At 39.5% G+C, this 27,759-nt stretch overlaps 1 protein-coding gene across 9 annotated transcripts in view; it reads right to left on the reverse strand.

Annotated features, from left to right (window-relative positions):
* Window positions 1-15,901: 15,901 nt before the first annotated feature.
* LOC102303247 (unconventional myosin-XVIIIa) overlaps window positions 15,902-27,759 on the reverse strand; it is a 56,458-nt gene continuing 44,600 nt past the window's right edge. For 8 of the 9 annotated variants that reach the window (XM_005928523.2, XM_005928521.2, XM_042223589.1 and 5 more), the window contains 7 exons: window positions 25,880-26,017; window positions 25,252-25,437; window positions 25,027-25,166; window positions 24,395-24,439; window positions 19,977-20,099; window positions 17,980-19,369; window positions 15,902-16,036 (listed from right to left, as the gene is read on the reverse strand). In XM_005928523.2, coding sequence (XP_005928585.1) covers window positions 17,992-19,369; window positions 19,977-20,099; window positions 24,395-24,439; window positions 25,027-25,166; window positions 25,252-25,437; window positions 25,880-26,017 — 2,010 coding nt within the window. In that variant the 3' untranslated portion in view covers window positions 15,902-16,036; window positions 17,980-17,991. The remainder of the gene's footprint in view (window positions 16,037-17,979; window positions 19,370-19,976; window positions 20,100-24,394; window positions 24,440-25,026; window positions 25,167-25,251; window positions 25,438-25,879; window positions 26,018-27,759) is intronic. The other variant, XM_014335566.2, reaches the window with a different exon arrangement.

Raw genomic sequence — 27,759 nt, forward strand, 5'->3', positions numbered from 1 at the left:
GAAGGCACTGAGAAGAATTATCCCCATAATTCTCCCTGGTTCTATCCCGGCATGTGCCAGTGTCTGCTCTGTTTCTGGGTCTGAGTCGACTAATGGCTCCCCTGAATTGGATAGTGCACATATCAGTCGATGTGTCTTCAACCTCCGGTTTAGCAGTTCTTTTCTGAATTGGTCTTTTGCTCATTGGGTTGATTTTTCAGTTGACCACCAGCCTGTGGACAACCTTCTTTACTAGCCTCCTCCCATAGCCTAACTTAGTCATTTCTGTGAGATCTCCTGCACAATAAGAGCATCTGTCGGCCCTATCTGTTGATACATGTCCAGTGTCCCACTAGTCTGGTTTTCGGTGTTCTGCATCCTGCCCTTCAATGTCCAGATTGCCCACTGCTGAGGGCTCACCTCCACCTCTGGCTGCATGCCCGACTGATTCTGTCCACCAGCATGGGCTGCCAACCCGCTGGCCTGCATCCCGAAGAGTCCCAGCATCACTGGACACCTGTCACACACCAGTTGCCCCAAATATTGAAATCATAACAACCATATGTTCTTCAAACAAAATATATTAACACAAAAATGTCGTATTTGGAAACAGCATTATTGCACATCGTTGCATTGAATGCATAATTGTGTTTGAAATATGATGATTGTGCTTTTAGTTTGTCATCAGTCTTCAATCCTGTTTTTTTTTAAGACTTCAGATTTAGCTGCACTCTTGTAGTTGTTGTTTTTGTTTATTAATATATTCAGAGCAGGCAAAAGCAACCAGAAGCAAATGTTCACGTGTTTGTAAATTATACACATCAATAACTGTGCCTTTTACAAGGTTCATACATTTTCAAGAAACCTGTGCTTTGCAGCATAGTTTATATTATAGCATGATTTTTTGTTGGATGGTGTAATTGAGATTTAGGTACTCTGTTTGATGATAGGTAAAGGATAGGGAGAGTGTTTCTAGTAAGTCCAGGACTTGATATTATGTTTTGAAAAAACTTCTAGGCTTTGCCTCTACTTCACAAAACATTTGTGTGGTCAGGTGTGCATTGCATCAACATAAAATGATACTACTGAGATTCAGAAAAAAAAAGACACTGAATAAGCAAATTGCTGTTGCAGCAGCAGCTATTTGTGTTCTCATTGATGTTACAGAAATATTTATATCTCTGTGGAAAAGTACAAACTCAATATTTTACCCAACTGCTTTAATTATTCACTTCATTTCGGGCAAGGCAAAATGATAGCTAGAACCTTGTCAGTGCAGCAAAACAGCAAGGAAGCAATGCAGTTCTATGGCTGATTCAGTTAGCATTTGGATTAGCATGATGAGGTTTCTGTCATGCTGGCAGGCGCAGGACTTATTGGCGTGAAACTGGGTGGGTGTGGGGGGGCCTCGGGAGGGAGCCGCAGACTTCGCTAGCACGAACGGCACCTGTAAAATAGCCAAGCAGGTGTGCAATCAACCTGTGTGTAGTGCTCTCACAGGGCAATTTTTTACACCTGCCACAGAGTAATTTGGGGGCAGCAGCAGGTTGCCTTGTAGTTGATACACAAATCACAATGTCTTTTGTGTGTGTGTGTGTGTGTGTGTGTGTGTGTGTGTGTGTGTGTGTGTGTGTGTGTGTGTGTGCGAGACCATTCTCAAAAAGCAAACATTCTATTTGTGCCAAATTAGAAGCCACAGTGTATTTTACATAAAATATACATACATATACATATTGTTACATAAAATTTATAAAGTTTGCTATTCTAAATCCTTTTTTTTTTTCAAATATCCCTTATTTCAACTCTGGTCACCATCTGCCAAAAGAACTAAATAAGCAAGTTACAGACCCAGAAATTCACAGATCTGCACTGGCTTTCATTCCGCACACGTGTCTGCTGTTATTTTGGAGATTAGACGAAAGGGTTGGAAGGTGAAAGGCTCCCAACCTCCATCCATTCTCAAGTTTTAAATTATTCTCAGCTGATCTTGTGTGCACAACCCTTACACCAAGGGTTTCTCTTGACAAAGTCAAAGCAAAACAATTCAACATCGTTATTACCAGCTATATCCTGTTAATACTTAAGTAGTGCGTTTTATACTGGCTTTCCTTTGTTACTCAGAAAAGAAAATAGAGGTCACCTCTAAGTCAGGTTCCTTTGGTAAAAAGGAGACCTTTGGACACCGATGGAGACTGGAGGGAAGCTGTACACTGAATATTATGTTCATACAAAGAAAAAGTTTTATAGTTCACTTGAAAGAATTGAAAGTACTGATAGCATCCACATACTGTACAAAAGATCCCCATTAATAGCATATAACATTTAAACTGCAATTTTAGAATTCATACAGCTGATGTTTTATTATTTCTTTATAATACACACCTGCATTTGGTGGATTGTGTGCGTGTATGTGCAAACCCTGACGAAAACAGTGAGTCTGTTTTTTCATGCTTTGAAAATGTCCTTGCAGAGCTACACAGCACATTACAAATATGCTTTTACAGATTAAGCAATATTCCTTTTTACCAAAGCTGACCTTCATGTTTAGTGAAGTGCTTTTAAAGAATTTAGCAGAAGTGAAGAAGCAATGATAATGAAAATCAAAACCATGACAGTACTTATAATGACAGTTATTGGAATTATTTTACGAAAATGATGTCAGTTTATTTGGCCAGTAAGTGTGCTTGCAACTGTACTTATTGTATGGTGTATCATATTTTGGTTAGCCAATGAGCTAAAAGGCTAAAAGAAGAAATTGAAGACAGATGCTAAAATGCTTCCAATGATAGATGAAAAATAGGACTACTCTAATCTCAGTGGCAGCATTAATGAATCATAGCTCTGTCATTTTGCAAGAAAGAAGCACCTCAGCATTAAAAGCAGCATGTGTTGAACGGCGTGGTACTTTCCTTCACTGTTGCCAAGGGAGCTGAAGTGGACATACATGAATAAGCTGGAAGAGCCGTGGGCAGAACTTTATCCTCCAGCAGTGCTACCAGCTCTGGACAAAGTTTGGGTGGGGGGGGTGCAGAAAATGCCGTGAAATGCACTTAAGCAGAGGAGAAAAGCAGTGCCTCATCTAGCATTAACTTATCTGAAGAAAAAATTCAGCTTTAACACCAAAGAGCAATTTTTCCTGCTTTTTCATTGTTCATCGGAGTGGCATCATAAAAAGGTTTTTTTATATTTTTTGGCCTGAGTGGTGTGATTAGAAAAAAAACACACAACACCTTTCAAGATGTTAATTCTCTAAGAAATTTGCACATTTTTCAAGCCAATTTTTGTGTTTCTGTGAACCTCCAAAAATAATCAAAAGTTCAAGATTTTAGCTGTAATTCTACACTTACATGTTTGTGATAACCGGATGAGATTTTGTCTTTAGTTCTCATTGTTGCCTTAAACGATCGGAAGAGGTTAAGGTAAATGGTCAAATTCGTGAAACGCCTCACATCAGCATTTGAGGTGAACTGTTTATTTTGAGCTGGAAAAAAAACAACACAGCAGTTGCAAAGTTGCAGATCCCTGGAGGGAGAGTTGAATGACCTGCCAAATCTAATTTCTCAGTGTGTGTATTTACCAGAGTAGCTTTAGCGGGGGAAAATGTATGTTAGGTGGTTTCTCTTTAGTCTCCCCTCTCCTCCTGTCCTCTTCTAATCTTCTCTGATCTCTTCCCTCCCGCTCCTACTGTTCTCTCTGTTATGGAAGTTCAGTGACCCATTATGTGGTGGTGTGGTATGTGCTGCAGTGGTGTGGCATGCACTGTAATGGCAAAATGTTTCAAATTACTTGTTGTCATGCTAAGATTTACATACACTCAACAAAAATATAAACGCAACACCTTTGTTACTGCTCCCATTCCCCATGGGATGGACGTAGAGACCTAAAATTCATTCCAGATACACAATATAACCATCCCTCCCAAACAGTGGTCACAAATCAGTCCAAATGTGTGGTAGTGGGCACATCTGCTATATTGAGATAATCCATCCCACCTCACAGGTGTGCCACATCAGGATGCTGATCTGACATCATGAGTAGTGCACAGGTGTACCTCAGACTGCCCACAACAAAAGGCCACCCTGGAATGTGCAGTTTTGTCTCACAGCAAAATGCCACAGATGCCACAAGCAATGAGGGAGCGTGCAATTGGCATGCTGACAGCAGGAATGTCAACCAGATCTGTCGCCCGTGCATTGAATGTTCATTTCTCAACCATAAGCCGTCTCCACAGGCGTTTCAGAGAATATGGCAGCACATCCAACCGGCCTCACAACCGCAGACCTCGTGTAACCACACCAGCCCAGGACCTCCACATCCAGCAGGTTCACCTCCAAGATCGTCTGAGACCAGCCACCCAGACAGCTGCTGGAACAATTGGTTTGCACAACCAAACAATTTCTGCACAAACTGTCAGAAACCGTCTCAGGGACGCTCAACTGCATGCCCGTCGTCCTCATCGGGGTCTTGACCTGACTCCAGCTCGTCGCCGTAACAGACTTGTGTGGGCAAATGCTCACATTCGATGGCGTCTGGCACGTTGGAGAGGTGTGCGCTTCACGGATGAATCATGGTTCACATTGTTCAGGGCAGATGGCAGCTGAGAATGTCCCAGTTCTTGCATGGCCAGCATACTCACCGGACATGTCACCCATTGAGCATGTTCGGGATGTGCTTGACCGGCGTATACGACAGCGTGTACCAGTTCCCACGAATATCCAACAACCTCGCACAGCCATTGAAGTGGAGTGGACCAACATTCCACAGGCCACAATTGACAATCTGATAGACTCCATGCGACGATGTGTTGCACTGCATGAGGCAAATGGTGGTCACACCAGATACTGACCGGTTCTGGGTCCCCAGACCCCCAATAGCGCAAAAACTGCACATTCCAGGGTGGCCTTTTGTTGTGGGCAGTCTGAGGTACACCTGTGCACTACTCATGATGTCAGATCAGCATCCTGATGTGGCACACCTGTGAGGTGGGATGGATTATCTCAATATGGCAGATGTGCCCACTACCACACATTTGGACTGATTTGTGACCACTGTTTGGGAGGGATGGTTATATTGTGTATCTGGAATGAATTTTAGGTCTCTACGTCCATCCCATGGGGAATGGGAGCAGTAACAAAGGTGTTGCGTTTATATTTTTGTTGAGTGTATTTGAGCCTGGCGCTGGAATAAGCAACAAGGGTTTAGACAAAAGCTTGAGTATGGTTTTTTTGTTTTTAATTTTAACTTCCTCATAGGAGAGACATGGTTAGGTCAAAATGTTTTTATTATTCATGCAAAATGTACAAATATTTTATGAAACATAATGGTTATAATTTATAATATGGCCTGCTTCTAAATGTGTAATTCCCCAGTAATTAAATTGAATTTTAAAGTATTTATATTTCCCTACACATACTTAAAGGTCATTTTAAGTAGTTTGTCATTTCACGTTAATTTGATGGAAAAACTAAAAAATAATTCCCCATCTTACAGTACATTATGAGCAGTGTTGGTCAAGTTACTTGAAAAAAGTAATCAGTAACTAATTACTGATTACTTCCCCAAAAAAGTAATCCCTTTACTTTACTGATTGCTTATTTTGAAAAGTAATTAATTACAGAGTACCTGGAGAGAACCCACGCAAACATGGGGAGAACATGCAAACTCCACACAGAAAGACCCCAGCCTGATGGTGGAATTGAACTCAGGACCTTCGTGCTGTGCAGCAACAGTGCTAACCACCTTGCCACCATGCTGCCCTTTAAACGGTGATCTAAAATATCTAAATATAGATAAACAGGCAACTGAATAATAGAACATCCATCATGCACATGACCATATGAACAATAAATAGAGATGTAAAGCCACGCCATAATAAGGACCTTTAGTTATTTCTTTAAAAACCCTCAATTGTTACTGCTCTATTCCAGTGTATCTATCTTTACGTATTTGTAGGTGACTATAATTACACTGGAATTTCAATAAAATTTCATGTAATTACTGAGGAGATATACCTTTATCTATTACCGTACTAATAATGCTGGACACTTAGTAATCACCACAAACAACTGAAAAAATGTATATAGAGAGAGAATAAACTCCAGCTCTGCCAAGTGAGTATGCCGCATTGTGAAGAGGGCTGGAAGAAACCTAAGAGCATCTGATTTCTGTCCTGAAGACAATAAGGTACATCGCTCATCGTCTGCCATGTAGCCCCATGGATCATATTTACACCCAGGCCGCAGACTGGGACTCCAGGGATGAGCTAGGATACACAGGAAGCAGAGGTCACTTGACCAAATTCAACCCATGGAGGCCTGTGGGGAAGAAAGTAACAGCTATACATCACACAGGAGGCCATCCATCACCCGAACTGTTCGATGCGAAGCGGCCACTTTGAGATTTGCTTCAGCCATCTGCCCTTAAGGGAAGAGATGGTGACAGAGGACTCTAAATATACACTATATGAGTCTCACAGACTAGACACAGGACGGAGGGTAAATCAGGAGGTAAAATATTATCACAAATATTTCATTTAGATTATTTGTATTCAATTATTACATTCTGTGTAACAGCAGAGGAGCTTGATATTAAAATAGAATGCAAACTGCATAAACCTGGTGATATTGGTGTGTCTTATATAATACGTTTACACACAAGGGGTGGTATATATTTTCTCTCTATCAGATGCAAACATATTGGTATTGCAGTTGTGAGAAAAGGAGGGAAAACCTAGCTGAATAGTGAATAGCATCCCTAGCAATGATCCATTGGCACAGTGTGCAGACTGAGCCCAGCATTGCAAATTGTCTTTTTATGGTGCAATCAGGAGGAATCTGGCAGTGGTAACAGAAGTGCAGCCTGGTTCTGCAGGAACTGGAGTATTTCTGGATGAATGGAAATGTGTTCAAGAGTAAAAGCAGATTCTGATACAGCATTACATTGAAATCCTGGTTTTCCTACACCAAGACTGAAGGTGTTCAAGGTTTTGGGTTTTGTTTTTCTTTGAAGAAATTACATTAATATGTTGTGAAGTAATTTTTAGTTATTTAACAAGTACAAAGGCCAACAAGCTGTGAACAAAAACAGAGATGTAAACAGAGTGTAAACACAACACAACCCTGTAAAAAGTTCAAGGAAAGACAAAATCTTTTCCTAAGCTGCAGTCCATATTAAACACAGTGTAGCAGAGAACACTAAATGTAAGTATTTGTTCCCAATGCTATGCAGTGGTAAGATTTCAAAATGCATTGTGAAAAGAAACTGCCTTATAGTTAAAAAAATAACCCATTCATTGAAAAAGAAAATCGAAATACCCTTTGCACCACATATGATGCCAAAGCTTCCTTCTGCACTCACCACCCACTTTATTAAGAACACATGTTCACCTTGGTCTAACTCTTTCAGAGGTTGCTCATCTACCGGGATTTTCCTGCGCAAACTTTTCTAGGGTATGCAGAGAATTTTCAGAAAAAGATAAAACAACATGAAAACATGGATCCAACCTGCCTTATATCAATGGTTCTGGCTGCTGATGGTGTTGTAATGATGGCAGGATATTTTCTTGGCAAACTCTGGGTCCCTTCATACCAGCTGAGCATTGTTTAAACACTGCAGCCTTCCCGAGTATTGTTGGTGGCCATTTGCATCCCTTTATGACCACAGTGTGCTCATCTTGTGATGTCTGCTTCTAACAGGATAACAAACCATGTCACAAAGCTCAGATCATCTTGAACTCAAATGGCCTGCACAGTCACCAGATCTCAATCCAATAGAGCACTTTTGGGATGTGGTGGAATAGGAGATTCACATCATGGATATTCAGCAGCCAAATCTGCAGCAACTGTGCCATGCTATCATGTGCTATCAGTGCGGAGCAAAATTTCTGAGCAATGTTTCGAGCGCCTCGTTGAATCTATGCCATGAAAAATTAAGGCAGTTCTGAAAAAAGCAGAAGGTCCAGGCTGGTGTCAGTAAAGTGTAAAATAGTCTGTGAGTGCACAATAGTCTGCGAGAATAAACGTAGGATTTAGTTAGTCAAAGGATCTTGCAAAGAAAGTCCTTCAAATGATGCAACATTGAGTGCTGGATTAAAATACTTCATAAATGTATCATTATACGACAGTTAATGTATTTTGGTCTTTTATTGCACACAGTCATTTAAAAAAATAGTTACATATATTGTGTTTAGAAATGACTGAATCCCAGGGCTGCTGTTTTTGAGTATGCACATGCACAGCATAGGGCGACAATCATGTGATTTTGCTGTGTTTATAGCATGCCATGCTGAATGCTATACCACCTGGTTCTGTCTGTCTGGGAAATATGCTGTCCTTTCACCTTCACCAGAAACTGCCTGAACCTTATTACATCTGAACTTCAAAGAAACCCATAAGCTATATTTTTCAACCTGTGTGTAATTTGGTATTTTGCTGAAAAATGCTACAAGCAATATCCTTTTAGTTCTAGTTATAGAAACAGCTACAAGCACTGCCTCACAACCAATGCAATCTAAACCACACACACACACATTACCTGCCTAAGACTCAAAAGGAGGTGTGCAACGATTTACTGATTTATATTCACATTGTTGCTGAGAGCTTGCATCTCATTGAAATGTATTGTTTAGCCAGAACAACAGCACAGCAGCTCTGAATCACGTTCGTAGATTTCCCCTGGCAGGAAGAAGTGAAATAAATGAAGGTGTCCTTGTACTGTACATACGGGGTCTGTTTCAGGTGGACAGCTGGTGTAGATTAATTTGTGCTACTGGAATGGGACGGATCCATACTGTACAGTATAGCTTGAGCAGTGGCTTGCAGAAAAAGAGAGAGAGCGAGAGAGGTACTTCACTTTGCACGCCCCTGTATGAGCACTGCAGAGGATGAAGGTGAGGAAATATACATAAACGGATCCACCTGAAGTTCCAGTGATGAAGTCCATTTGTACGTTTGCAAAGGTCTCAGGAAGAAAATAGACCTTCCACACTGATATAACTTTTCTTAACCGCCTCACCTCCTGTGCTGATACTGAATAATTCAGTGACTATTAGTCTACCATTTGTCTGGACATTAAGTCTCCTAGCAACATTGCTGACTTTGTCATTACTTAGCTACTGCACAGAGACACAAGGACAATATTCTCACACAACCGAAATGCTTAAAAAATGTAGCTTAGGCACAGTATGGTTCCCTTTCACCACTGCGTCTCTAAGGTTTTATGAGTGCTAAATGTAATAGGTAGATATTCTGAGAATATCTTTGAGTTTAGTTATGTCAGTGCCATGTTTTCATTACATCATTAAATTATTTATTTGAACTTGTGAACAGCTAACAGCCAATCATGAAATATTCAAGTGTCCTTTTGTATTTTATTTAATCTTTATCTCACCCAAAGGTAGTGCTCTGTGATGACCTTGTACTAAAAGTAATATAATTAAACACCAAAAGCTGCATTAGAGTTTAGAGAAAAAACACCATCAACTGGGGAGGGGCGTAATAACAGTCTATGCGGGGCCATAACATGATTCACTAATGACTCTGACCATCCAGTGTGATCACATTTCAGCACGGGCATGCTTGCCCACACTTTGAGGCCCAGAGATTGTAAATGTCAGTGGCTTGTCACTCAGACTTAGTCCCACACGGACAGTGAGATGGAGCCTGCTAAAAGGGAAGGCCAAATGACAGGACAGACATTAGTATCCTGCCCGACTCATTCAATGTCTGCCTGTCAATCTCAGGATATGTTCCAGGCACCACTTTGCCACTTTATGCATTTTCCAATTTCTATTCAGAACCTTATCTCCATTAAATACCTCACCAGCGGATGTTGATTGGTTCTCATCTTTGAATAACAGTTTAAGATCTCCCAATCAGCTGTGGCCACAAATTGCCTACCCCAGTTTCTCCAGGGTTATAATGAAATGGAAAATAAAATCACGTCTTCAGATTCAGGGATTGGGTTTGAGTGAAAGTGTCCTCCTTTCAATTACTGCAGAAATGAAAAGCCAAAGCTCTGAAAAATATCAGTGCAAACATCAGACATCCTGAGAGTTAAAAAAGAAAATTACATTTTAAAACATTTGACAAGTAATTGCAAATGTGAAACACGAGTCATGGAAAGCAAAGTTCGCAAATAGTTAATTTTAGTTTATTAGCGCCTTTATTTAATGACTGTTAGTCTTGTTTACCTAATGGAAAATGTCATTTAACTCTGTTTTTCAGAGCATACAAGTTCCTTGTGAGAAACATTTAGCCCACTTATAGCTGATTGTGACTGTAGCATTTACTGTACAGTTCACGATGGGTTAAGATGTATCCACCACCTGGCAACAGCAATATACATATGTGCTGTGACAACCAACTAGATCTTGTATACACTCCAGCAAAGCTGTGCACATTTTCTCTGCTCATGCCAAGCCTCAATGACACAGTACCAGTCCAAAGCCAAATGGCCACTAGGCTTTTGTATTAGTTTAAATAAATCTCACTTCGAAGAGGAATATGTTCCTCTGGATATGATGCAGTGTACTCTCCTGGGGTTTGGATAAAGTGACTCCAAACACACCAGTGACTTCCATCTGCTCACTGAGTTATGCTTATAAAGTCTGTAATTAGATGCATAGTTAATTCCTGCTATCTATCAGTTTATAGCTGCAGTGCTCGTGAGTTTGGTGGTAAAGACCACCAAGCTGTCAAGTGCTGGCACCAAGTAGAGAACATTTTATCTCTCAGTGCAATGACTCACGCAAAGACATAGCTGAAGAATATATTTACGTGTCTGGTAAAGTCAACACAATGTATTTTCACATTTCCTTTGTAGTTAAAAAACCCAGCACTCCAAAAGATAAAATAGTTTTACGTTTTTCATGGAGGAAAAGAAAAAAAATATTCTTGCAGTGCAGGAGATTTCAAAGACAGTGTTTAGAGAAATTTAGTGATGGTCAATTGAGGCGTATTCAGGATGGGGACGAGCTTCTGTGCAATGTGTTGACCATGAAGGGAAAGCGTAGCAGCAGCTCTCAGGAAACAACATGCCACACCCCCCGACGGGTGGAAGTGGGATCTAAAATGTAGGGATTATTAGAAACAGGCCCCTGTTCACAAATGTAGAGATGGGGAAATTGGAATTTAGCATTGTGGTTTCACACCTCCCTCCCATTAACACTGACAGCCTGTAGTACATGAGGTACACCAATGGAAGCAGTGGACGCCCCTTCCAGAGAGTTCAAGGGCTACTTAGTAATCTATCACTGCATTTATCAGTGTAAGAAAGCAGCACAGCTACACCAGCAGCCTCCTACGCAAATCTCTGTCACCATCCTCGCCCATGTCAACCCTCCCATCTGTTTGGCCACAATTAATATGGTTGATCGAGTTGCTTTTTCACAATAGAAATGAGCAAATGAGGAAAGAGATTCAGGACATTTAAATTACTGCTGTGGGCATGTGGTCATTGCACAAAACCAAACACATGATTTTAAAATTAAAAATTAAAAAAAAAAAAAAAACGGTGTAGAAGATTATATTCAAATGCTTGCTCCACTCAGGATATGATGAAATAAAAAGCTTAGTTTTAGAGGTCAGACTGTGGATGACCTCTAAAACACCCAGGAAGCATTAAGATTAAAGCAGGAGTCATATAATGTGTTTGGCCTGTCAATCTCTATGACCTATGAAATAGAGATTCGGATTAGAGGGGGAGTGTATTTGATTAAGTTTTTATATGTTTTGATTTTATCAACTTTCACTGAATTCTATTATTGTTGGGTCTTACTATATAAGGCACCTTGAGGCGACTGTGGCTGTGATTTGGTGCCTTATGATTGAAACAGATTTTCATTAAATGAATAGTTCACAGTAGGTGTTGCGTATACAAATCATTTTAGAAAGACATGCAAAATAAAATGCGCAAACCACAGTCAGATAAGAAATAAGAGACGACCATGTGGGTATTTGTTCATCTAACACTTGGATTTAAGGACAACCCTGGATCTGTCTCTGAGGCTTGCAGAACTAAAAAAATATAATTGCAGCAGAAGGTGAAAGGAAACAAAGGAAATCCCATCACTGTGAAGAACCGAGAGCACAAAGCGTTGGTGAAGCAGCACACTCTGCTAACATTTTTACCACAGAGAAATGCTGTGGAGAAAGAGAAAATGACCATTTGCATTTTCAAATCCCTTAAATGTAGTGGACTGCTGTAGACTACATCCTAAGACTTCATTTCCCTCTCACCCAGACACACACATACACATACATCAGTGGCAGGGGTAGCAACTCTCCTTTGGCAGAGACACTAAGCACTGAACAGTTCTGAGCACAGTGGGAGGCTTTGGCCACCTGCATAGTGTGGAGTGGAGATAGAGAGGGAGAAATCCGACATTGAAATTGGTGGTAGACGCTGCGACATTTTTTTTAACACTCCAAGGATTCCCACAATTTGTTTGGGGGGTTTAAACTGTGCTTAGGTATTAGAGGGGCATGAAACAAAATAAATCACAGATTCCCCATTGCCTTTTTTTTTTTTTTTGGTAAGTCCCACACAGGAAGAAAAAATCCTTTAATGGTCCCCCAGGCCCACAGAAGACCTATGCAAAATGTAAACAATGTTTGCACCTACCTTTGAGCCTTGAGGCCCCACTACTGCGCCGTGTTCATTAGAGTGGAAATGATATGTGCAAACAAAGAGAGGCGCCCAAGCAGCACACTCTGCTGCTTCTTTTCATCTTAGAATTGCAAATGAATGCAGCCTCCTCACCTGGTCCCTGCAGGCAATGTCCCAGTGCCTCCAATCAGTGCTTTATTGACAGCAGGCATACAGCAGGAAACTGGAAGCACTAATAGTTGAGGATGATGCCTGATAAATATGTTCTCCCGTCTAACTGCACCCCCACATATCTTACAGCCTGGCAGGATGGCCTCCAACCAAGGTCAAAATGTGAAGACGCTCTGAGAACACAGCTGCTTATGCCGATGCTGGCACACAGTGTTATTTAAGAGTCGGTTGTGACCGTGTCTGGCTGCTCTCCATCAGCTTTGTCATTTTGAAAAGGTGCATCTTTGTCCATGCTGGCACATAATCTTGCTGGGGGAGGCAAGAAGGTACCGTGAATATTTTGAGAGAAATTCATCCAAGGCGATGCTTAAAGGTTACTAGAAAACACAAATATTCAGATGTTCTACTTAATAAGCTAAATGAAAAGCCTGGCATTCTATATAATTGTATGGGGCACTGTTGTCCATGGAGGTGCAGCTTTAGACTTCCAGCACAGCAAATGTCTGTGGCCTAACTGCTCTGTTTAAATAACAGGGAGGGTGGCACCGTAAACACAGACTTGCTTGGCTTTGTTGAGCTAATGACTTCCTGCTCCAGTGGCTTGTGAAACAGTGTTAGAGCCAAAATAAGTAAAATCGGGAGCAGAATTTAATCTGTCACTCAATGGAAAGCCTTTAAGCAGAAACATGCAGCCATCCGGAGGGTGCACGCAAGTGAAGTGAAATTACAGCAAAAGCTCCCTGGCACAGAGTGATGCAGCAGAACAGGTTGTGTATAGGAGCGAGGATTACAGATTGGTTGGATAAATAGGGGGATTCTTTAAAGCAAAAACACACTGTGTGTGAATGTCAACCAAGGTGGTAATCTAAAACCCATCAATCCCTTTGAATCTAGGTAAGCTTTGCCTATGTAGAATAAAGATTGATGTGGAAGGAAGACTATGCTTGCACTCAGGTTTTTGATCTTCCTGAATTTGCCCAAGGCTTGGTTTTGAACTGTGTAGATGTGCAGCAGTCAAATTAAGTGTGAGCAACATTCAGTCTGCCTCCCCATCTACTCGGAATTAATCATTTCTATGAATTGCTTGTTTCCTCTGTGCTCTCCTGGGAAAACTGGATGGGTATGATGAGACACTTCCATGCAGTAGATGAGCTAAAATTAATCAGACATCAGATTTTTTTTTTCTTAAAGTAAACCTGTCTTCCTTGCTTTGTAACCATTTCTCAAACTGTTTTCTGATAGTGGTGAATTTCAAACTAATGTGAATCCAAATTATACCTCTATGCAATTACAGTGAGCCAACACAGATTTTTGTAAACAGCAGAATTTATTTGCAAAAAAAAAAAAAATCCCTCTGAGATCACGCATATAACATGTGGCAATCTGTTCAATAATGAAAATAGACAAGCCTTTTAAAAAGATACGATGAAGTGCAAAGTTTTGAAGTATTATCTGGTAAAGTCAGTTACTCCAACTTGGAGGCAATGAAATGTAGGGTTTTTTTCTTCTTCTTCTTCATTTAACAAGTCTATTCTGAAAAACTGACATCAAAGTTTCCTGTGTTCCACATTAATATTCATGTCTGAAGCATAGAAAAGAAAACTGAGAAAATAATATGCTAATAGTAAGACAGACACTTCAAGCTTTTCTTCGCATGAGCAGAAAGCCCATACATTAAAATCCATTACATCACACTAAGGATATCATTATCAAGGTTAAATAGAGAAGTATTCAGTTATTTTCATATGTGCCTGAAAAGAAAAAAAAATGCCAATAAGAAATCAATTCATACCTCTGTGCATCTGAAATTACATACAAGTATTACATTTTATGAGCAGAGTGGTTTTAATTAAAGGTATTTTGGCAGTACTTTGAATGAAAAAAGCCCAACACAAGGAAGAATCTTTCAAATCCTGCTGCTGATATTTTAACATATGGCTCTAATGATCCTTTAAATTACATTCAAAATGACAGCTTTGAGAAAGAGCCTCAATATAAAAGAAAGGAATATGATTTTAAGGGCTGCTTTTACATTCCCAACCCAAACTTTTCTCATATGCAAACATTAACTATTTATAAGAATATAATCCATGTGATATTTGGCACCCTGAAATAGCAAAAAGGTATGGAATTATTTGCTTAAGCCAATTTGCCCAAAATGCTCTAAAGATCATCTTCATCGTACACTTTTAAAGTAGTAAAATCAGCAACGGAGAGATCAGAACAGACTTCATTTTATTATATATCCAAAAACTGGAATAATCTCCTGTGGGATATATTATTTAAAGAAACTATAATAGCAACAAAAAAATGCATTCCCTTTGAACTTCAAGTAGCACAAAAATACAGCAAACTTCATCTCAATAAAATACTTGTAGCTTTATTCAATTTTATCTAAGTTGCATCTAAAGCATTTGATTCAACATAGTAGATATCCATTTAAACTATCAATGCACATTGAAATCTTAACTTAACTCCATTTCTCAGAATTTCCAACATAGGTCATCTTTAAAACCCTAACAGCTTGGTTTTAGTTTTGTCGTTGTTGTTTTGTTTTTTTTGTTTTTTTTTTTCCTGTCAGTAATAATTAGCTAACCTCACATTCTTAAAATTATGAATATCTCAAGTTGCAACAAGAGCCATATGTAAACGGGCAGTGAGATAATTAATTAAAAAGAGGTTAATTCCTCCCACTGCAGTAGTCTACATTAATGGAAAAGATAAGAATAATCTTAATAGTTGGTCAGACCTTCTTGAAGAAGTCCAAAACCAAAGCAGGCTTATCTAAATCCTCTTGGCAGAGCTATCTGTAAAGTCAGAAAAGTGCAGAGGGGTGCTTAAATATGCCTGAAAAGCAGCTCTTATAAATAAAGCAGCAGCACAAAGGTTCTTCTGATAGTCCTTCATTTTAATATTCTTTCAAATAATACTTAAAAGAAGCATAATTTAAGCAAAATAATTTTATGATGTTATTAGGTGTGCCACAATGAGGATAATGAAATGCCCAAGCTAACCTACTCAACAAAAAGCATTCTTTGTGTGCCTCATTTCTGTTCTTGTTGGCTGGGAAAGAGTAATAAAGTTAGCAGAAAAGAACTGTGTCCCTGTTGTGCGATTGGTGTCACTGAAAAACCAAGGTTGACAGGCTGTGGATTATGACGAGCTCTCTGCCAGCGAGCCCTCGCAGTTGATCTGCCTCGGCGCCTGCCCCCCATCTCTGTCCACCTCATCCTCTTCATCTGATCTGGGCAGACTCGCATCTCTCCGGTGTACAGGAGGGCTGTAGGGGTCAATACACATACAGACACATTAGAACACGATTTCTTTTATAGCCCCATAAAAAAAGCAAACGCACATTAAAAAAAGAAAAGAAAAAAAAAACAGCTTTTAAGATACAAAACTCTTGGCTGACTCTTTCCAGTCAATAAACTCTTAAATGAGCAAGACATGCATGCACTATGTTAGCATGGTTTCCCTCTTTTTGCGTCACAGAGATTCTAGCTCTGTGGACACCAATAAAAAAAACTTTATGAATCATTAAAAGAAATTTCTTATTGAGCTAAATGCTTAAGAATTACATGCAGAAGTATTGTAATGGCACCATGTTCAAATATTAGTAAATATGTGCTGTTAGTAGGTTAAATGTAGAAGAGATTAAATCAGAACCAACACAGCATTCAGTGAGCTTGTGCCTTGCTTCTGCCTCTACTCATTAAAAAGGTTATTTACCTGGAGCCATTCTTAGAATCCATTGTCATGACAACTCATTACATCAGAATCACTCATTGCACTAGTTTGATAGCAGCTTAGCTTACTGCAGAGATTCCAGTATATGAATACTTCCATTAAGATACAATTTAATGAGAACAAGGAAAAACCACTGAAACAGGCTCTTTAACACTAAAATAGTATCTTTCTGATTAAACACACATGAGTGTCCTTGAGTATTAGACATCTGCTTGAAGTACACTGCACTGCATGTTCAACATACAAAATGCTGCATTTCATCCATGAACTGTGTCAGTACATAAGCCAAGGACACTAACATTTAAAAAATACTTTTTAAAAATTTGATAAAAGGGGTGCTTGCAAATTAACATATTTATAATTTGATTACCTTCTAGCTATATCCATGAAAACTAATATATAACCAGATTGCTTTAAGCCACCTGTGTAACTAGCTTCCAGAGCAGCAAGATGTATCAAAACAAGCAATACAAATTAAAAATGTCCTAATAATTACTTTCAAGTAGGTTTACTTTAATGAAGTGTGAAATGAATATTTGACCATTTTGCAACAGCAAAAGCAACAGCACACAGAGAGCTGTGTTTTAAGGCTAAATTGTTAACACATACAGAAAACTGGCCTTTATTAGTTCGCTGGCATAAGTATGACAAGAACAAGAGATGCTATCAGGAACTCAAAATAGATAGCTTTTGAGGCAGAGCTAATTTTAGAATATATTACACATGTTTACATCAAATAATATCAACAGTCACGTCACACCTGAACTCTTCACAGTTAACATGCAAAAAGAAAAATAGGTGTAATTAAATTTTTTCCCCGTTATTGCCAGCATCTGTTTATCGGTTTGTGCTAGAGGAACAGTCACAGGCAGACACTCTTCTCTTAATACTATGCGTGCAAAACACCATCTCAAACACCATTAGGAAAAACACTCAGATTTGCAGAGATGCTTCTTTTCTTTTTTTTTTTAAATAAAAAACACACAGGAATGTAACACTGCTTTATATCACTACTATTTCAGGACAAATATTTCAGTGTGCTGCCTGTGATGCCTTGGAGCGGGACAAATAAAAGCTAAAAAGAATCTGATGAATTGCAGTGATGGATTACTTTAAACCTAAATATAAACTGTTGTTTCTAATGGAATTTAAAAATAAAACTCAAGGAGTTTGTGTAATGCAAACCAGAGGCATCACTACAGTGTATGGAAAAATGTGAAGCTTAAATTAAGACAAATGTCAGTACAAGCAAAGGAAAAACGGTGGTAGGCATCAATAGGCCTGTGTCATGTTTGTCAAAAACACTACTAGTAGTACAAATAAGCATTTGTTCTTCACACGGACCATTTAGTCAAATTGATGAATAAAAACCAAACTAAAAACAAAGAAACTGTCACACATAGCAAACGTTAGTATTTTAAGTCAGACGACCAAACTTTATGGCAGGCTCGGGGTTATCACCACACCAAGTATCACCTTCGTTCAGTATCAGTCACTGTCATGCCTGTACAGGTACTTCATCACCAAGCTGTCCATTTTCTTCTGCTTCTTCTTTGTTTCCTTCTTGCTAGATTTTCCATGACCTGGAAGTTCCTTCTCGTTGTCATCAGATTCTTGTTTAGGGCACTTTTTAATACTACTGGAGCTGCGGTAGGAGATGGCTGAGTTGGAGGACGAAGACTCTGAAGAGGAAGAAGAGTCTTCTGATTCACTTTTTTTCTTAGAGCTCTTCTTGGACTTCTTCTTGCTCTTTTTCAACTTTGAGCTCTTTCTGCTGTGATGGTCATCTGACGATGAGGAGCTCTCAGATGATGAAACTTTACCTTTTTTATCTAGACAACTACGAGAGCTGCTGGTGCTTGTTGGCCTGTTACTGTGCTCCAGAGTAGAGCCTAATGAAGAACGAAGCGGGTTAGAAGTGCTGCAGCCCAGCCCTTCACTTTCAACCTTCTTCCTACTGTCCTCACTCACTTGTTTCATCTTTTCATCCTTGTCCTCATCACTAGACTCATCAAGTTTGCTGCGTTTGAACTTAATAGGTTTGAAGCTCAGCACCTCATTAATTGCAGCCTCTAGGTCAGGGTCCAAGTAGTTTCGATGGGTGACTAATTTAATGTCTGACGTGTCAAGCGGATTGTTGTCTGATGAGCGTGTTTGAGCTGATGTAGAAAGGCTGCGACTGCGTGAGCGGGGACTGTAAGGCGAGGCTCCCCCTCTGCTAAAAGCAACACTCTGGCCGTCATCATCGTCATCTACGTGTAGGCCAAACTCACTCAGGCCACAGCTGCGGGCAACGGACAAGCGAGAGCTGCTGCGTCTCTCATCTTTCCAAGATGTGCTGCGATGGAGCGATCGAGGGCTGGATCGGCTCACACTGCTGATAGTTGACTTATTGTCATCGTCCATGTCCATCATTGCTCTCCGGGTGGACATCCTGCTGGGACCCACAGAGGATACCATGGACTCTTTATCAAACTCAGGGCTGCTGCGTGAAGTCCAGCGGGACTCCAAACCCTTCCTGGCTCTGCTGGTGGCTTCAGAATAGGCTAAAGAGATGACAGAACCTTTGTCTTCTAAGTCTTCCTGTGACCGACTCTTCTTCCAATCTTCCTGAAGGTCTCCAGACTTTGATTTAGATTTTCGAATGGAGGCATGGTCTAGTGTGTCAGGCTGTTCTTTGAGAGTGTTGAACAGGGAGCTGTCATCGCCTGTACCTCCTATGGAGTCCTTCAGATTGGAGCGTTTCCGGTAGCTCAGAGAGCTCAGGACAGACACCGATCTGCTCGGCTCTACCTCTTTCCCATCTTTGTCATTAATCTTCTCCTTACCTTCTTTCATCTCTTTGGCATCTGCATTTGCTGAATATCTAAAGAGTTGCATAAGAAAAATGACAACCAGGAGAACACAAGAAGAAAAATACTGCGTATCTAAAGCCGGAACTCTCAATTTTAATTTCGTGAAATATTCACAGCTGATGTATGACAACTATGACAGCTTATATGTGGTAACTGAAAGGTTACATTTTCATACTTTGACACACTGATGTCAATTTGTTATAGAATAAATCTGTCATTTTCATTTTGTCCTTGAAACCATTCAAGAGTCAGGGAACACATCCAGTACCTCTGGCTATTGCTGTTATGCACAGTGTACACTGTAGAAAGTGAGGCAATCAACCAGTGAGAAGATCTATCTAACTGTGGTAGAGGCGTCATTTTGCAGGCGTGCCAACTGGCCACGGGCCACTTCAATAAATTTGACAGCAGCCGCTTCCCCATCCTGCCTCCTGTCATTAGACAGATTACCGGGAGAGAGAGATGACACCTAATCACATGAAATACTCATCCTTCTGTTGCAAACTGCCCCAGGTAATCGTGGGCCTTTTTAAGGCTGGCGATGTGGGTAGTTTCATCACTGTTATAATGGGGAATTATACGGTCATCTGACAAAAAGCATGGAAAGCTTTCACTAACCTGGTGCTCTTCAGACTTCCCTCTTGTGACATGGTCTTGGAGGAGCCTTTGTTCTTGGAGAGCCAAGACTTGACTCCGTCCACACGGTCCTCCACTTCTGAATCTGTGTCCATCTCCTCTCCACTGTGAAGAAACCAAATCAGCTAGAGTTGATATAGAGCATCCAGGGCTTTCCAACAGCAAAAATACTCATCTTAAAATTTTTCTTCTTTAAGTAGAACAATCTTCCACACAAAGAAGAAATGTAGGGATGTGTTCTTTTGATCGTCACTTGGCTGTTTAATGTTAAATTCCAGAAATACATCAAGTATTTTATATAGTGTGTCAGATTACATAAATTACACAGCCAAGAAAAAAAAAAAAAAGGTGTTTGATTTCACATATTAAAAACTTTCTGTTAGCAGGTTACAGTTATTTCTCTCTCATATAAAAATAGGGGTTAGTATGACGCCATGCAACAGTTTGGTGTCCGTACAAGAGACAAATGTGCTGCAAATGCATTAGTGAAAAGGCGGTATGCAGATGAAGCTCCTGGAAGTATAATTAACTTGTTTGGCTGGTTCCAAGCTGCTAGCATCTGTGTGACTTGTCACCTGTCGTCCCTGGTGATTGTTATTGGAGTGGAGCCTTGAGACAGCCCCATGGCCCTATGCTTGACATGGCAATCAATAAACAGAGACCTACAGATCTGGATGAAAGAGCTAAGCAGATCCCAGTTGATTTTTTTTTCTTTTTTTGGTGAATATTCTGTGTTATGCATCCCATTGTCCTAGGAGGTTAAAGTGACACAAGGAGGTGAGCAAAGTGGCATAACCTCTAAGTCAATACTGACACTGGGGTCAAATTACATTAAGTGAAAAATCCTCTTCTCTTTTTTTCCCTTCCCTCCCTTCAGTGCGAGATATACTGCCTTCTTAGGCTGCATGATGTGTGAAAATAAATTTTCACATTTCACACTTTTGAAATTGCAAAGACACACATATGCTATGAAGGCATAAAGTATGTTTGACTTGTGTTTCTGAGCAGAGCAGAAAATTACATTCTTAAGAGACACTTCTTACGTTCAAGACAACATCCTCTATATTAAATACACAAATTAAGGTTCATTATAGAGAGATCCAATTTGCAGTTCCTCTTTATCTTTTTTTGTCTTACATAGCGCCTTACCTAAGATACCTTTGCAACAATCACGTTTCATCCATCTAAAATAATTGCTTCACATATCACAATTGTAGATATATAGTTCATCTTGTGTCTATATCAAGCTGAGCACCATTAAAAATAACAAACAGCAATGTAGGTAACAGATCTGTCTCTGTGGACTAGCTTTTCTTTCTGAGCACTGGAAAATGTGGCAAACTGCTTATAAGGTGCAAACACAGTATTCCAAGAGGTGTGAGATGACAGCTAGACAGCTCCAGCCTCCATAATAGCTCTAGATACCATATGTGCATTTACATAGGTCTCCCACTGAAGAGAGTAGTGTCTCCTTTGTCACCAATCTCTGCGTCACACATTCATTTTTTCTCCTCTCAGAACAAATTGTTATCTTTCTTCCCTTCTTTGTGGTGGTCTGCGTGAAAGCAGGACATCGTCAGGGAGTGAGCGCAGAGCGCCAGGAGCATTAGGTTCTTTAAGTGCTATTCAGGCTTTCTAAGAGCATTTATATCTTAACTCAGGGGCCAATTTTCAGGTAATGATGATCCCAGCGAGATTAAGTGGTCTGGTTATAATTTTACTACACAAACCCTGCCCATTGCAGAGTCTGAGTAGTGCCTTCTGAGGCAAAAGGTGAAAATTGTGAGTCCAAGTCAAGCTATAATAAGCCAGCCCTTCATTTCACACTCCCTCTACTCTCTTTCGCATAGTAAATACAACTGATAAAAGCCCACCAGAAAAAAAAAAAAAAAGAGATAATAGCTTCGTTAATACCGGCGTGTTGATTACACATGTTACCCATTTGTCATCTCCCTGATGCTGTGACTTTTTAACATGATATATTACACACCAAAATACTGAAACCAGCCCACAGCAAAATTATCTCCATCTCCTACCCTCAGTCTAACACACAGGCGTGCAAAATAAAAGGTGGCTTGCAATTGAGTGCTGTGCAAATGGTGTCACAAACGATTTGTCCTTGGCCTCACACTACTAGCTAACCAGTCCTGAGGCCCACAGATACAAACAAGCCCCAAGACTTCAGACGTGAACATTAATCGCTTCTGACAATTGGTCTACACTGGTTGTAAATCTTTGTCGCAAATACTTACAGTCAGCATCAAATCATGTATGGTTTGGTGCTATCGTGTAAGTGCTAAATAACAGAAACATTAAACCATACATTTATGGTCTTTATTGTACAAGAGCTAATTATGTCAAACCGTGGACACATTGCACTCTGATGTAATTAACTTGAACTTCAAGGATAATTATCACCTGCTGACAAAAAAGGTAATTTTTCTTGCCTTGCAAAGTATTGTGCTGCAATCAGAAATGTAAATGACACTACAATCACATTAATCCAAGAATTGCAACCTCTGCTTTGAAATATTAAGTACAAAATATTCAATAGTAATGTAATTCATCTGGAAAATCCACTTCATAATTAGGAGAAAATCACCACCTCCATTACTGTTCATCCATGCTGTTAATGCAATGATGTCGAAGGAGGGAAAATGTAATTAAGTAAACATGGCAAATCGTTGCTCTTTGCCTCGAGTTGCACAAAAAGAAAGGCAAAGCACGGATACACATGGACTGTTTGATGAAAAATTGAAAGACAAAGTGATTAATAAAGGCACAATAGCATATTCCTTTGAAAAAGCAATCAAAGGTTAATGTAGAAAGCTATGGATATTTGCTATAAACAGAAGATTATGCTGGCATTGACAGTTAATTATTCAGCATGCCAAAATCCTTTTACTACATTGAAAATGAAAGAAAAGAGGGTTGAGTAAAAATAAATAACCACATTTAACACGAGAGACAAGATGAACTTTTATATTTTCAGTTAAATGTTTCACAGTACTGTAAAATAAGATTGGATTAGTAGAATGTTTGAATACAAGGAAAGCAAAAGCTCAGCTTTGAGTCAAAACATTCAAGTAGTGGACTGTGTTGTTCACACCACTTGCTGTATATGCAGACATGACATACACTCACAAGCAGTGCTCACACAATCATGCTTAAGGTTTTCCAGAGCACATGTAAATTACTCCCATAAGATTAAACACTGAAAATATCTTCACCAAACTGTCACAGAAAAAAAGCAGATGACTGAAGATACATTCAGGCAACCACAGAATTGTAATTGTTTCATATTACTACACATATCTCCTATAGAGCTGCCTGATTATACATGATCAATATCATTGCTACAGCAACACCATGTATCTACCTTCCCCAGTGCATGCAACAACAAACCCAGACATGTCTGAGAGTAAAAGCCGCATGAGAGCATCCTATGCCGATTTAGTACCTAAAATGGAGCTACTTCAACGACCTCTAACAAAGCATGGTGCTTTGCAAAATATGCATCTTCCAGCTAAAAGTGGAAACAACAAACTTGTTACATCATTTAAGACAAAAATGATGTATGTGACCCAACAACTGATTTAACCAAGCATTGCTGGAGCACTCACTACTTTTCTTTCGGTATTGTCAGTTCAAGCCATTATTGGAAATTTTCATCACATATCATTACACAGGTGATATCATTCACCCCTAGTCTCTTATCATGCAAAGTGCAGTAAATGAATATTACATTTATAATTTTGCATTGATGCATCACAGTGCTGCATTCAGTGAGATGTGCTGCATGTGCTTTGGAAAAGCTTTAGAAGAACAAAAAGACAATTAAAGAAAAGTCAGTGCAAAAATGCAAACTCTTGATTTTAACAAAGTGGTGAGCGGTGAATGAGGACGATGTTTGACGCAAAATTATTCATAGAGAAAATGATGCAGCATTACCACGTTTCTTAAAAAAAATGGTTTTTCTTTTGGTTTATATTTTCAAAAGCAGTGAGAACGGTTTAAAGGAGGAAAAACTTCAACATTTAGCCTTATACTCCATTTTTCATTCTAGTTTACATTTCATCTAACATCAAACAAACAAGCCTTGAAATCTCTAATGAGGCGGACTGTGTACGGACACCGTCAGACACTTGGCACGAAATAAAATGAAACACCGGGGCCATCCTTTAAGCATAGCTTTTATCAGAGACGTATAACACAGACACTGCTTTCTATTCTATTTAAAATTACTTCGTCTCACAGTGTTACCGTGAACAAAAAGAATGAAAGGATAAGGTATACTGCATTATTCTCCCTTGCGGTTAAAATGGGTGCCGAAGAAAAACAAAACAAACTTGAAAACAACCATAATGACAGAAACAAAAGGAAGCATTTTCCATTCTCACGTTTTGTTCTTTCTTTTCTGATATTTTGTCACCATGTCTTGCAAACTGCCAGAAGTGTGGAAGACACCAAAAGGAAAAAGAAAACAGAGAACGTGAGATACATTTTTTCTGAAACTCTGCAAGAGGAGGACAGAACATAAGAGCAATTTAAGCACATATAAAATAACTGTGTACTGTAAAGCAGTAAAACAACCTATGCCCTCTGCTCAAACAGAGCTGGTGAGTGCACTGTCTTCTTTTTAGAGGTCTGTAATATTGCAGTTAGTGTTTACATCTGAGGGCTCAGAGCCAGCATAACCCTCAACTCAACTGCAAAGAGGAAACGTGTAACCAAACCAGAAAAAACAACAAAGAGACAAAAGATCAAAAGCATGGAGCAGAATTAAACCATTTGAGAAGTATTTGGGGAACTCACAGACTGTAGTATGACTTTGTTCAAAAGAGGTTAGAAATTGAAGCAGGAAGACATAGGAGAAAGAACATGTTATGATTGACAGCCTGGTGAAAAAGCTAGCACATCTCATTTGGTAACTTTCTTCCAACATACAAAGAGAATGCCCTGTGGTACCTAAGGCAGCTAGCTACATTGCAGTGTGGCATCTAATGAAACAAAGAATAAATCTGCACTTCACCTGTTAATTAGGTCGTCGTTGTCATCACTCTCCATCTCATCCTCAATGGCAGCCTGCAGATCCCCTATCCTCTTGAAGGCTAACTTAAGGTCCACTTGTAAGCTCTGATTTGCTGCCTCTAAGCTCTCGATGTCCATTTCCTGGTGAATGGATTGGAGCATGGTTAGCTCCTCCAGTGTAAACACCAGTGAGTACCATAAGGTCACAAATCACCCATGGCCTTACCAGCTCATGTTTCTTGCGGCTTGCCTCAGCCTCCTTCTTGGACAGCTCTGCCATTTCTTCTTTCATGTCCCTTAGCTGCCTCTGCGTGCGTTTATTCTGGTCTTTCTCCCTGTTTTCTGCAGTGATGTGCTGATTTCTCTCCTCCGTCAACTTCTCAAGATTCTCCTTCAGACGACTCACCAGACTCTGGGAAGCAGGTGACGAACATGTTAAGGGCACATATAGTACAGACAAGTGAACAACACTCAAGCTAAATTATCTTCTTTGTACTGTTTTAAGTAATTTCTCAGCTGCCTGCAGCTGGCCACTGTCAGTTATGCCATTAATAATAACAAAATGGAAATGTGAACAGTGCTATGAGTTGCCCTTTGTCCAAATTCATTTTAATTCATTTTTAAGGTGAATAACAGGGAAGGTGACCATCAACTGACTGTCTTTATAAGAACCTAATTAAATTCATTCCATGATGGACACTTTTGTTATCTAGAAAGACAGTACGGAGCAAAGCAAGCGGCACTATAACTTTCTTTTTAAGGCCTTTGTCTTAAAATTACTAGGAAATTAAGTGTCAGAATCCAATTAACAGGTTGGCAATGCATGGCTTTCACATTTGTCCACATCATCTTACCTCCAACCGCTTAACCTGCGTTTTCTCATATTCCAGTTTGGTCTCTATCTCACGGATTTTAGCCTCCTGGCGGCTCACAAGTGACTTCTCCACCATGGATTGTTCTTGGAACTCTAATTGGTTCTGTAGCGAATGGAGCTGGAGGACAGACACACATATTTACACAAATAAACACTCTTGAAGAGCAATTTCCACTGTACACCTTCTTGACCTCTGGTTTTTGCGCCCCCTCTTAAGTGAGATCTGTGAAAATTAAAATGAAGTGCTGATGTGTGTATGTATTAAAACCAAATTGCAGTTTTGTATAAATGTAATCCAAGTCTCTGAATATAAATATTTTGTATACAGCGTGAATAATAAGCTCTAGATAAGCCCCAAATGTACAACAAATAGTTAAAAGAAGAGCTTGTTGTTGAAACTGAGTAACAGCAAGCCACAGTAATTTCACAAGCCTTTAGAAAAGCTTTTGCTTCATGCAAAGCACGTTTTTTTTTTTTGTTCCATCTGAATGGTTTTCTCATGACTGATAAAAGGAAGAAAGACACATCACAACAAAACTGGTCCAAAAGCCAGCATGGCACCTAATAAGGGACTTTGCATCAGAGACAAGGAGGATTTGGAGTTCTCCTTTGATATTACTAAAGAATCCAGATTTTTCTCCTACTGGGGATAAGATAACCACTTCAAGGTCAGATGCTTTAGATAGCTATCACTGCTTACTCTGACAGGTTTTAACAATGCCTTACAGCCCTGCTGTGCTACTTGGGTATCGCCAAAAATATTCTGATGGGTGGGCCTTGAGTGACCCAAAACTAACAGTGTGCTATTATTTCTGTGTTTTGATTCTGGGATTATAGCACACAATTTTGTTTAGTTCACCATGCAGCCATAAAATACAGTCTAGTAACACCAAGCTGTGGTCGTATAATGTGCATTCACACTTATGCTAAACTTTGCCATGCTAAAGCTAAATTCGCATTTAATCTACCAGACGCATTTATTTACAAAATGAATTTCATCAAAAAAGGAAATAGGCATGCATTAATACATGACATATCGAACACAGAGGTTGTCTTCTGAACAAATAGTATTCCATCAGTACAACATGATAAAAGCACTTATCAACATAGGCCTGAATCAGAAGCATTAATCTTTATATCACATGAATCCACATTTATGCCAGACCTCAACCATTAGCAGACACCTCAAGCACAAAATGCAGTAATTTGACCAATCAGCTCAGAAATAGGGTAAATCAGGCAAGGACACTATGGTTTATTACAGTTGTATAATTCAGATCTGTTTGTGACTTAGCAAGTGCAGTGTGAAAACAAGAATTGGAATTTGCAACCACACCATTAGCCACACCATCTGTCACATTTGGAAGGCTTTGATATATGTGCTAAAATCTGCAGACTAGCATACTCACAATGGCAATTTGCTGATGATTGCCATGTAAACATTACCACTTGCCGATTCATTTTTGGGATTTCTCTAAATAAGTGAACACTTTGACCTGCTAGAGAAAGATTTAGGTGATCACTAAAGTCAACAGTCTTTATTCAATTTCTGGCAACTAGAATGAAAACTATAGACATAAAGCCCAAACAGCAAGTTCAAATAATGCCAAGTCCAACAGTTCAATAAACTGTACCCAAAGCTGGATATAGGATTTCAGTTCCCCAGCCACAGTCTTAAAAAAATATTTTCCTGCAGATTAATTGTGCTTTTCCAAAACCAAAAACTATAAACACAAACACTATATTACACAAAATGGGCAACTTATGTACTTTATATATGTATATATGTAAAACTTTAATAAACATAATGTTGAAAAAAAAATGGGCAACTTGTGTAATGCTAAACAAAAACTTGAAAAG

The sequence above is a fragment of the Haplochromis burtoni genome, unplaced genomic scaffold, assembly GCF_018398535.1.
Source record: "Haplochromis burtoni strain Fernald_Lab_line unplaced genomic scaffold, NCSU_Asbu1 Contig_115, whole genome shotgun sequence".
Taxonomy (NCBI): domain Eukaryota; kingdom Metazoa; phylum Chordata; class Actinopteri; order Cichliformes; family Cichlidae; genus Haplochromis; species Haplochromis burtoni.